A 12870-nucleotide genomic window follows, 5' to 3' on the forward strand; every position below is an offset into this window, starting at 1 on the left:
GTCTTTGAGACGTGTATGGTTAGAATGTATGTAAATCTGCTCAGATAGCACACTTGCATCTTCAAGAGGTTTTATGCTTAAAACAAGAACAAACTATTTACCAATGGGGTAAGAAAAATATACTTGTTTTCCCGTTTAACCCTTTAAGCTCTGAAGGTGTGTTTAAAGATTTACTCTTTCAGTGGCATACCCAAAATAACGGCTTTTAGCTCAATAAAAGAAACAAGGAGAGTCAAGTGTTTGGTATCATCGTAAAGAACATTTTAACCCCCCCCCCCCCAAATAAAATATATTTTTTCTTATTTGACATTATACGTACAGTATATCTCTGGGTGTAAATAAGGTGGCTCCTAAAAACTGTATATGATAAAAATTTTGTTGATACGACTAAGCAACCAAAATTTATAGCATAGCATATTTTATCATAGTGTCGAAAAACGTCTCTATATGTCCAAAAACATCTGCAAACAAATAAAAGATAATAATTGTACATAAGAACTAATTACACATGCAAACACAACAATGACTAAAGGTTTGCATAGCATGCACACATGATTTTAGTCATGAGATTTCACAGAATGAGTTTCATTCTGTGTCATTTGAGGCATTATTAAGTCTGTGTCGTGTATTTGGCGCCATCTCCTGGTGGTCTTATGTAACATTGTGCTTCATGTGGATTATCTAATGATCTATACATCTGATTATCTTGTGTGTGGACTCGTTTGAAAGATAATCACAGACTCAAAGTAATGCTGTGTGATATTTTACGTTTATTTTTCGTTAAGTTACAAGCAAAAACGCGGCATATATTTAGCTGTTACTCGCTATATTTTTGACTGTGAGTAAAACAAATAGTCTGGTTGTATTTTACTCTTTAAGAGCTTTCCAACAACATATGACACATGAATATTTGATGAGATTGATATTTTTATATCAATGCAATAATATACAGTGTAACTTTAATAAATTATTAAAACGGATCACTTCTGATTTATCTGCAAATTTAAAAGCACTTGTTCAGTTTTGGTCATAATGTCTAAATGCATTGTAAAGTAGAGCTTCTAAGCTTTCAAACGACACATATATTGTGTTTGTCAAGACTGCAGTTATTTATATTTTGACAATTATTGTTGGCCCGCAGGCGGGCCAATCCGAGCTTAATGAGTTAACCAATTTTTTTTCTTACCCCATTGGTAAATAATTTTTTCTTGTTATAAGCATAGACCCCCACCAGATTTAATTAGATTTATCTGAAACAAAGATAAAATATCGCAAAATATATCTAAATATATCTGTCATTTTGGTGCTCAAGTAAATGTATCTTTTTTTTAAGAACGTTTCAATATTTTTACTGGAAATCAAGGCAAAAATAGTTGATAAGAAAATGATTTTTTGCTGTGAAAACAGTCTCATCTATAGTCTGATTTGGGCATTCCTGTTCCCTTAACCCCTGAGTGTCATGTATTTCCTCTTAGCTACTGACTTGGGGCCAGCTCCTCTACCCTAACCCAACAAACTAGCCCTCGACCAGCTGATAAGGCCACACAGATGCGCATAACCAACCAACAAACCAGCCCTCAACCCAAACGCCTGCCCCAAACAAGCAGGGCATCCTTGGACAGTCCTCGGAAGCTGTCACCATTTGTTTTTTGGATTGTACTGAATGCGAGTGTGATCAGGACTTTACAGGTTTTACTGCATCGTCGAGTTCACATTCGCCGCAGTCAGATCTCCGTCGACTCAATCCTCTCCAGTAGAGTCGGAACCGGCCACGGTGGAGCAAGTTGGTGCAGATCTGGCATCTTGTTCTCCGCTGCTGGAGACGTGGGGGAGGTGATCGATAGAGAGATGGAAACAGGTGCGGGGACGTCCTGTGAGGTCACGGGGGGCGCCAGGGATGGAGTTGCATCCTGGACTCCCAGCTTGTCCACACGGTCCTCCAGCGCCTGGTTCTTCTGCAACATCTCCACGTAGCTGAGCTGCAGCTGTGCTTGGTACTTCAGCACCCGCTCCTTCTCGTCCTGCCAGGTTTGGCGCTCTTGCGCGAAGGTGACGGACTGTCGCTTGCGCTGCTGCCGCTCCAAACGTAGCTCGCCCTGCAGACGCTCCAGTTGTCGCCGCAGGTCGCCTGACTCCTGCCACTGGACCTTGGAGTCGTCGCTCAGCAGCGGATCTGGAGCAGGCAGGGCGGGCAGTGGGGTGAGAGGAGGAAGGGCGGGGAGAGATGTGTGCATCTCCGGAGGGCTCAGAGGGGATAGGAGGTGCTCTTGGCTGTGGGACACCACCAGCTGCCCCATTTCAGCCAAACTAGGCTCGCTTGCGTGACTGGCACTACTGCAGCTCAGCTCACTCAGGGCTTTCTTCAGCCGGCTCACTTCTGTCTCAAAGGCGCTCAGTTTGTCTCTCAGTACTGTGACCTTTAGGAAAGACAGAGAGAGAGACAGACACGTGAGATATTACAAGATATTTACCCCATGAATTACAGACATACCAGGAATACTGTAAGGTCATTCAAGCAAGTCAGTCCACTGTCGGTCATTATTGGAACACTCTCGGGAAGCTATTTCCAGTCATGAAAGTGTAGCTCCTATATACTTGAATTGGGAAACACCGAAAACGGTTGGACAAGATTACGATCAAAGAACATATTGCAAATCAGCAGTAAAATCTGACAACACTGGGATCATAAATTGTGCCTCTTTACCTCATATAATGCTAAAACAATTACATTTTGTATAGCTAATGCGCATGCACTTTGTTGAGTTGATTGACGGGTGATGTCTGTATCTAAAAGGCGATTGGCTCTTTTACTGTAAGGCGGGACTTCCTTTCTTCATCCCTTGACTGCTGGTCGTTCCAGTTTCTCACATTAATTTTCATAGAAGTGGCCCGTCTCTGCTAAATAATCTCTGGCTAGACATAATGCAATGTACATTTTCTTTTTTTTTAAATATAGTAGCCTGGGATCATAAAATGCCAAGGAATTCTTTCCATTTGTTTAGGCACAAATATAACTCCATTGCAACTCTTTTTGGTTTATATGTGTTTATATTTTTCAACAAAGTCTCAGTAAAAGGAGATGCACCACCTGAAAATGTTGATTGTCCACCTCAGGAGGTCAAACTAAAAGGCATACTTCCTCCTGTAATCAGGCCACATCCACACTAGTTTTCCAAATTATGCATTTTGTGCAGACGAGAGGTGTAAACATAGCAAAATAAACACATTTTCATATGAAAGTGTATTAAAGGAGACCACTTATGCCCCTTTTTATAGGATGTAATATTAGTCTCAGGTGTCCCCAGAATGTGTCTGTGAAGTTTCAGCTCATAATAATCCACGGATCATTTATTATATCATGTTATAAACGCCTCTTTTTGGGTGAAATCAAAAACACGCTGATTTCGTGTGTGTCTCTTTAAATGCAAATGAGCTGCGGCTCCCCGCCCCCTTTCAGAAAGAGGACTGTGCCTTTAAAGCTCGTGCTTCGGTTACTATAGCAACAACAAATCAGAACCGATATGACTGACAGCATATGATAGAAATATATGATAATAGGGCGGAGTCCGTCACCAGTTGTGGGCGTGGCCAGCTCTAACGTGATGTCACTTTAGAGCAGAAATGAAAAGGGTTCATTTTGACACACTGTTTTTTGATGAATAGAAATATATTTATAAGTAAATAAGTTTTGGTTTTGAGTTTAATTAAATATTATTTATATTGACAAGCCGGTTCTCGCCTCCTCCTTGCCCATCCTTTAACAGTGTTACATTGGTGCCGAAGCCCGGGAAGGAGGAGGGATGCCCGTCACAGAGTCCTCGACACTGCCATCCACCCAGGGGAGCGCCGCTGCCATCTGCCGGGTGACGGAGTAGCCCGACTGCCCGGATGCGGGGAACGGCTGCCGTCCGCGGGGCAAGTGGGGACTGGATACCCCGACCGCCTGGAGCGAGGGAGCCGCTGCCGGGGGCGGAGGAGTGCCCTGCCGTCCCCAGAGACGCGTAGGGGTCGAGGGAGACCGCCGTCCGCGAGGGGAGGAGGGAAGAAACTCCCCGACCGCCCGGACCGGTAGGGCAGCTGCCAGGGGCGGAGGAGTGTCCCCATTTGCTGCCAGAAAAGTGGAGGGGCGTTCTGCCAGCTGGGGGTCGAAGGTTTGACTCCGGTTCGCCCGGAGAGGAGCGGCTGTCGTCCGCCAAAGAGTTTGGAGGAGTGTTCGAGGACCATGTGACGGTACATCAGAGAACCGGTGAGTGAGCTTTTTCTCTCTCCCTTTCGCACCGTGTTGGACTTTTCCCTCGCCTATTTTGTTTTTTTGTTGTTGTTGTCTTCCCCTCCTGTCTCCACCCAGGGCGAGAAAGGCGGGGATGACCACACAGGACGCAAGATACACCCCGCCCCAGGGATAAGGGGGGGTGTACGTCATGCCAGTAGCACCCCGGCCTGAGATAACGCAGGGAGGAGTGTGGAGCGGAGGGGGGCGGGGCCGGAATATCACGCGAGGGATAAAGGCGGCCGGTGACGATGGTTCGAGAGAGAGAGAATTACGGGCATGTCCGTCAAGTGTGTGTTTATGTTTGTGTGTTTTGGTTTTGAGTTTAATTAAATATAATTTATATTGACAAGCTGGTTCTCGCCTCCTCCTTGCCCATCTCAACCCCCCTTATATGGTCCCTTTAAGGTGGATGCAAAGGTACATCCTATATGCATGTATGCAATGCAATGCATTGGGGCGTCACACAAAAGGGCGCCAAAGTCGATAGCGCATACCCCCCCACCACGTAAATGGGTAGTTGCACCCCTGGGTGAACATGGCCTCAGTCTGACGTTGTCGAACCCAAAAGGAGATGTTGGCAGAATGTTAGTCTCAGTCACCATTGACTTCTAATGCAGTTTCTCAGTTAACCCGATGTCATTCAAGCTGCATGCAAAATAATGATAAAACAATTAGCAAAATGTTCTTTATGTCATTCGTGGATAATATGAAATGTGAACCTGTGCAGCCTGTACCTCCGCCAGCATGGTCTGTAGTTCGGCCTCACAGCGCTCCAGCTCCAGGGTCTTTGTGCAGAAGGACTCCTTCAGGCTGATCTCGGCCTCTTCTCTCTCTCTCAGCTGGGCGTTGAGATCTTTCAGTTGGCCTCTCAGTGCCACCATCTCTCCGGCTCGCTGTGTCGCCTCACCCTGACTGTCACGCAGCTGCTGCTTCAGAAGAGAGATCTCGCCGGCCTTCTGACACACCTACAGGATGAACACAGAGGATGTGCATTCAATGTGCACTCGTATACAGTAAGGGGTTTTGGTCAATTAGGCTAAATGTTTAACCCTTTAATCTCTGAAGCAATCAAAAGTTATATTATTGATCATAGTGTCCAAAAACATCTCCAAACAAATAAAAGATAATAATTGTACATAAGAACTAATTACACATGCAAACACAACAATGACTAAAGGTTTGCATAGCATGCACACATGATTTTAGTCATGAGATTTCACAGAATGAGTTTCATTCTGTGTCATTTGAGTCATCATTGAGTCTGTGTCGTGTATTTGGCGCCATCTCCTGGTGGTCATATGTAACATTGTGCTTCATGTGGATTATCTAATGATCTATACATCTGATTATCTTATGTGTGGACTCGATTGAAAGATAATCACCTCCTCTTTTCTAACGTGTAGCAGTCACTAGAACTGTCAGAAGGAGGAAGCGGGACTCTGCGTATTATTTTCAACGTGGCTTTTCAGCACACACACTAAAAACACGCGCGTGCACGCACTCAGGCGTTTGAAGCGTAGCTCTCTATCCTCAGGTGTCTTTGTTCATCCAAAAATGAAAATGTTCTCATCATTTACTCACTTTATTTTGTATTATGTTGTCTTTATGTTTATTCTGCAGGTAGATAATTTAACATTTTAAATGAGTATATATCATAGACTGTAAAAAAAGATGGCCGACGCCCCTTCGCTCTTTTCCATTGGTGAGAACTGAAGCCGCCAGTGTCCCGATATGGCGCTGACATCTTGGGACTTGAGTCTGCGCAGTTGCGATTTCGGAACCAGACCGGCGCAGTAGTGAGCAGGAGGTAAAGCCGCGAAATCAAGGCCCCGCCCTCACTCTCGCTGAATCAATCGCAAGCACACGCCCCTGCACTTTTGACTTTTGACTTATGACGGTGTGAAATAATTAATTATAGAAATTTAGATATTAAATTTAAAGCTCCAATCTCCTCAGTCCTCCGAAGATCCCGAAAAAAAGTCTGTTGGTGCTTCAGCGACTACTTCGCTCAGAGAACCTGTCAATCACAGCTGTCAATCATGATGTCACAGCAGCGTTTTTATAGCATCAAATAACTAAAAACAAACTTATTTTGAAAACAAACACTTGAAATGACATCAACGTGATAGAAACGACAGTAAATGACAGAAACTATCTTTGGAAAAAAGATATGTGAAGTGTAATTTAATTGTTTAGTTGGTCTCACGTCCCGTTGAATAACATGGGGAGGCGGGGCTTATGACCTATACTAGGACCAGTCACCGGGGGGCGATCGAGACATTTTGGCTTCACTTTTGAGGGCTTGTGCGGCACACTTGGTATAAATGCTAAAATGTATTTTGTTGACATTTACAAGCACACTAGCTTCAAAGCTAATCAGTGTATGGTGTAATCTGATTACAAAGTAATTAGTTACTGAATTTAATTACTTTTAAAGTAGTTAGTAAATCAGACTACAGTTACTGACTTTCAATGAAGGTGTTTACTTTTTAAGATTATTGCATCTACCGGTACACATTTAATGTTCAATCTGCTGGCACTGGCATCTTGTACCCACTCACCTCCCACTTGGTCTCCTCGAGTCTGGGCAGGATGTCGGCCTGCTCCTTCCTGTAGTCCAAACACTTCTTCTCCAGCTCTTCTCTCTGAGCGAGCAGCAGGGTCATCTCGTCCTGCAGTCTGCGTTTGTCCTGCTGCAGATGGCTGATCTGCGCCTGCAGGGCCTGCTGTGTGCGCTGAGCCCGTCGGGTCACCTGCTGCAGACGTCCAGCGTAGTTCTGTCTCAACTCCTCCATCTCACGCTCCCAAACGCGCTGCTTCTCCTCGAACACCTGCGTGATGGCCGCCTCGCTCTGGTCCAGGTTACGCCGCATGTGCATCACCTGTCGAAGCATAGCAACGAATGGGTGAAAAAAAACATGACTGTGGAAATAAGTTTTGCGTTCCCTCACAATAGTTTTGCGTTCCCTCACAATAGTTTTGCGTTTCCTCACAATAGTTTTGCGCTCCCTCGCAATAAGTTTTGCGTTCCCTCGCAATAGTTTTGCGTTCCCTCGCAATAGTTTTGCGTTCCCTCACAATAGTTTTGCGTTCCCTCACAACAGTTTTGCGTTCCCTCACAACAGTTTTGTGTTCCCTCGCAATCAGTTTTGTGTTCCCTCGCAGTAGTTTATGTTCCCTCACAATCAGTTTTGCGCTCCCTCACAATAGTTTTGCGCTCCCTCACAATCAGTTTTGCATTCCCTCACAACAGTTTTGCGTTCCCTCACAATCAGTTTTGCGTTCCCTCACAACAGTTTTGCGTTCCCTCACAACAGTTGGGTTCCCTCACAATAGTTTTGCGTTCCCTCACAATAGTTTTGCGCTCCCTCGCAATCAGTTTTGTGTTCCCTCGCAGTAGTTTATGTTCCCTCACAATCAGTTTTGCGCTCCCTCACAATAGTTTTGCGTTCCCTCACAATCAGTTTTGCGTTCCCTCACAACAGTTTTGCGTTCCCTCACAACAGTTGGGTTCCCTCACAATAGTTTTGCGTTCCCTCACAATAGTTTTGCGTTCCCTCACAATCAGTTTTGCGTTCCCTCACAACAGTTTTGTGTTCCTCACAACAGTTTTGTGTTCCCTCACAATAGTTTTGCGTTCCCTCACAATCAGTTTTGCGTTCCCTCACAATCAGTTTTGCGTTCCCTCACAACAGTTTTGTGTTCCTCACAACAGTTTTGTGTTCCCTCACAACAGTTTTGTGTTCCTCACAACAGTTTTGTGTTCCTCACAGTAGTTTTGCATTCCCTCACAACAGTTTTGTGTTCCCTCACAATAGTTTTGCGTTCCCTCAAAATCAGTTTTGCGTTCCCTCACAACAGTTTCGCGTTCCCTCACAACAGTTTTGCGTTCTCTCACAATAAGTTTTGCGTTCCCTCACAATAGTTTTGCATTCCCTCACAACAGATTTGTGTTCCCTCACAATAGTTTTGCGCTCCCTCGCAATCAGTTTTGTGTTCCCTCGCAGTAGTTTATGTTCCCTCACAATCAGTTTTGCGCTCCCTCACAATAGTTTTGCGCTCCCTCACAATCAGTTTTGCGTTCCCTCACAACAGTTTTGCGTTCCCTCACAACAGTTGGGTTCCCTCACAGTAGTTTTGCGTTCCCTCACAACAGTTTTGCGTTCCCTCACAACAGTTTTGTGTTCCCTCACAATAGTTTTGCGTTCCCTCACAATCAGTTTTGCGTTCCCTCACAACAGTTTTGTGTTCCCTCACAATAGTTTTGCGCTCCCTCACAATCAGTTTTGCATTCCCTCACAACAGTTTTGCGTTCCCTCACAATCAGTTTTGTGTTCCCTCACAACAGTTTTGCGTTCCCTCACAACAGTTGGGTTCCCTCACAATCAGTTTTGCGTTCCCTCACAACAGTTTTGTGTTCCTCACAACAGTTTTGTGTTCCCTCACAATAGTTTTGCGTTCCCTCACAATCAGTTTTGCGTTCCCTCACAATCAGTTTTGCGTTCCCTCACAACAGTTTTGTGTTCCTCACAACAGTTTTGTGTTCCCTCACAACAGTTTTGTGTTCCTCACAACAGTTTTGTGTTCCCTCACAATAGTTTTGCATTCCCTCAAAATCAGTTTTGCATTCCCTCACAACAGTTTCGCGTTCCCTCACAACAGTTTTGCGTTCTCTCACAATAAGTTTTGCGTTCCCTCACAATAGTTTTGCCTTCCCTCACAACAGTTTTGTGTTCCCTCGTAATCAGTTTTGTGTTCCCTCACAACAGTTTTGCGTTCCCTCACAACAGTTTTGTGTTCCTCACAACAGTTTTGTGTTCCCTCACAACAGTTTTGTGTTCCTTACAACAGTTTTGTGTTCCTCACAATAGTTTTGCATTCCCTCACAACAGTTTTGTGTTCCCTCACAATAGTTTTGTGTTCCCTCAAAATCAGTTTTGCGTTCCCTCACAACAGTTTTGCGTTCCCTCACAACAGTTTTGCGTTCTCTCACAATAAGTTTTGCGTTCCCTCACAATAGTTTTGCATTCCCTCACAACAGTTTTGTGTTCCCTCACAATAGTTTTGCGCTCCCTCATAATCAGTTTTGTGTTCCTCAGCAGTAGTTTATGTTCCCTCACAATCAGTTTTGCGCTCCCTCACAATAGTTTTGCGCTCCCTCACAATCAGTTTTGCGTTCCCTCACAAAAGTTTTGCGCTCCCTCGCAATCAGTTTTGTGTTCCCTCGCAGTAGTTTATGTTCCCTCACAACAGTTTTGTGTTCCCTCACAACAGTTTTGTGTTCCTCACAACAGTTTTGCGTTCCCTCACAATAGTTTTGCGTTCCCTCACAATCAGTTTTGCGTTCCCTCACAACAGTTTTGCGTTCCCTCACAACAGTTTTGAGTTCCCTCACAATAGTTTTGCGTTCCCTTACAATCAGTTTTGTGTTCCCTCACAATCAGTTTTGTGTTCCCTCACAATAGTTTTGTGTTCCCTCACAACAGTTTTGCGTTCCCTCACAATCAGTTTTGTGTTCCCTCACAATAGTTTTGCGTTCCCTCACAATAGTTTTGTGTTCCCTCACAATCAGTTTTGTGTTCCCTCACAATAGTTTTGTGTTACCTCACAATCAGTTTTGTGTTCCCTCACAATAGTTTTGTGTTCCCTCACAATAGTTTTGTGTTCCCTCAAAATCAGTTTTGCGTTCCCTCACAACAGTTTCGCGTTCCCTCACAACAGTTTTGCGTTCTCTCACAATAAGTTTTGCTTTCCCTCACAACAGTTTTGCGGTCCATCACAATAAGTTTTGTGTTCCTCACAACAGTTTTGTGTTCCCTCACAACAGTTTTGTGTTCCTCACAACAGTTTTGCGTTCCCTCACAATAGTTTTGCGTTCCCTCACAATCAGTTTTGCGTTCCCTCACAACAGTTTTGCGTTCCCTCACAACAGTTTTGAGTTCCCTCACAATAGTTTTGCGTTCCCTTACAATCAGTTTTGTGTTCCCTCACAATCAGTTTTGTGTTCCCTCACAATAGTTTTGTGTTCCCTCACAACAGTTTTGCGTTCCCTCACAATCAGTTTTGTGTTCCCTCACAATAGTTTTGCGTTCCCTCACAATAGTTTTGTGTTCCCTCACAATCAGTTTTGTGTTCCCTCACAATAGTTTTGTGTTCCCTCACAATCAGTTTTGTGTTCCCTCACAATAGTTTTGTGTTCCCTCACAATAGTTTTGTGTTCCCTCAAAATCAGATTTGCGTTCCCTCACAACAGTTTCGCGTTCCCTCACAACAGTTTTGCGTTCTCTCACAATAAGTTTTGCTTTCCCTCACAACAGTTTTGCGGTCCATCACAATAAGTTTTGCGTTCCCTCGCAATAAGTTTTGCGTTCCCTCACAATAGTTTTGAGTTCTCTTGCAATAGCTTGTGTTCCCATACAATAAGTTTTGCGTTTCCTCACAACAGTTTCGCGTTCCCTCGCAATCAGTTTTGTGTTCCCTCACAATAAATTTTGCGTTCCCTCACAACAGTTTTGCGTTCCCTCACAATAAGTTTTGGGTTCCCTCACAATAGTTTTATGTGCCCTCGCAATAAATTTACCATGGTTTTACTACAGTAACCATATTTTAACCATGATATTCGTAGTAAAAACATAGTGATAAGTATGTAAGTTTAAAATAATGTTAATATGGTTACAAAGTTCTATCGCGCCACTTACCTCTTGCTCTCTCTCCCACAGACGGTCTTCCAGATCTTGAATGACATCATCTGAGGATGGAGAAGGTCTCAGAGGTGCAGAAGCATCGCTCAGATGACTTAGGCGTTGATACGATGAAGAACTCTTGCCTGAGGAGGAACGGCCGCTGTCAGATGCACTCAGCCCGTTTTGGTAACCCGGCTTTTCGATTTTCTCCAGGGCAACGGTGCCCAGCCGGTTGATATGACTGGTGGAGGCACTGAGCGGGCCGAGCGCGGGCGGCGGTCCGTAGCTTGACCCCGTGTAAGTGGGCAGACTGGTGAGGGAGTTCCGCCCGGAATCGGAAAGACAGCCCTGCCCGGGCCTGTTTGCGCCGGTGTGTGTCCCTCGGCTGCTGGGACTGTCCTGCTCCCACTGGGCCCCAGAAATGCTCTGGATTCCTTTCTCTCCTCCGCTACCTTGACTGCCACTGCTGCCCGGACCCCCGCCCGTCCCTGAGCTGGTCTGAAGGGGGCACACCAGATTCTGCATGGAATGAAAGCTCTTGGGCACCACGGGTTTGAAAGCTGATGGACGCACCAGAGAGTCGTTGGTCTGTAAAGTCAAAAACAGATATTTTATGCTTTACTCCTGGGGGGACCCTATTTACGGCATCCGCCACCCTATTGTCCCCCATTGACGTTTGCAGACAATAGGGTGTAGCGCATGTAAATGCGTTCAGTGGGAGACATTGATATAAACACCATTTTAAACGTGCTCTTAAACCACTGAGAAGAGCGGCAGGGATCGCAAAACTCTTATCAGCACCAAATTGTCTAAATGTGTCGGTGAGTAAACAAATGAAAAAACAGCCATAAAAACAGCCTTGACATTCTAAACAGCACAAACAAACAAAACAGGAGAAAACACTGTTACATTTGTGTTCTGCAGATTAAGGAAAGTCATACACATCTGGAATGGCATCGCTACTATAAAATCCCGTACCTTCTGTACCTGTGGATGCTCCAGTTTTCCAGAGACCGGCAGGATGTTGGGTGGGTTTTGATTATCGGGTTTGGTTTTGCTCATTTCTTTGTGCTGTGGTGGTACTTGATGACTGCTGTTTTTGTCATTGTTAAGCACGATGTTGTTACCGCACAAGTCCAGACTCTCGCCACGCCGGTGACCTTCCCTCCGTGACCCACCGTTTGTGAACATGGTGTTCGACACCAGCCTCTCGCCATTGACTGTTTGCTGGCGATTACCGTTGTGAGGCTCTGTACGTTCGGAGTCCCCGTGACTGCGAGTGTTGCCGTGATAATCTCTTTCGGCATTGTAGCTGTCGGCGGAGACACCCTTTGCCTTAGTGCTTGGACCGGGGATTCGGTCGGCGCTAAAGCTGCGGTCGTCCAGCCGTCGGCGGGCGGAGTTAGGAGGCGGTGCGGCCGCCAGTGGGCCGTTAGGAGTCGTGCGAGTGCCCACGCTGCGCATGGTGATGGGCCGTTGACTTGACGCACCGCTCCCTACACTGCCCATGCCAGGAGCCGCGAGTGCTTCACTGCGCCAACCGTGACGCCAACACACAGAGGCATGAAGTGAGCTGGGTCGCACACACACACACTGTAACAGGACAGAAGACGGGAGGTTAGTACAAATACACTGGACAACACTCAGTAATTTGACACATTTAAACATTTCTGAATGTCTTTGCATTATTACTTTTAATCTCCACTTGTGTTCCACAGAAGACAGAAAGTCATACGGGTTTGAAACAAAATGAGGGTGAGTAAACGATGACAGAATTTTCACTTTTTGATCTGCTTTCCTATGGAAGCCAATTTCAGCCACATAAAAAAAAATCTTGATTTGATGTCAAAATTTAGATATAAAGTCAAAATTCTGAGATAAAACTTAATCTCATAATTATGATTTACTATCTCA

The 12870-nt window shown here is 45.0% G+C and overlaps 1 protein-coding gene across 1 annotated transcript in view; it reads right to left on the bottom strand.

Annotated features, from left to right (window-relative positions):
• Positions 1-1532: 1532 nt before the first annotated feature.
• LOC127625430 (leucine zipper putative tumor suppressor 3) overlaps positions 1533-12870 on the bottom strand; it is a 17529-nt gene continuing 6191 nt past the window's right edge. Inside the window, exons 2-6 of the mRNA XM_052100729.1 lie at positions 11944-12549; positions 10963-11544; positions 6835-7155; positions 5008-5238; positions 1533-2417 (exon numbers count right to left, since the gene is read on the bottom strand). Of these exons, the coding sequence (XP_051956689.1) occupies positions 1725-2417; positions 5008-5238; positions 6835-7155; positions 10963-11544; positions 11944-12465 (2349 nt within the window). The 5' untranslated portion in view covers positions 12466-12549 and the 3' untranslated portion in view covers positions 1533-1724. The remainder of the gene's footprint in view (positions 2418-5007; positions 5239-6834; positions 7156-10962; positions 11545-11943; positions 12550-12870) is intronic.

The sequence above is a fragment of the Xyrauchen texanus genome, chromosome 3, assembly GCF_025860055.1.
Source record: "Xyrauchen texanus isolate HMW12.3.18 chromosome 3, RBS_HiC_50CHRs, whole genome shotgun sequence".
Taxonomy (NCBI): domain Eukaryota; kingdom Metazoa; phylum Chordata; class Actinopteri; order Cypriniformes; family Catostomidae; genus Xyrauchen; species Xyrauchen texanus.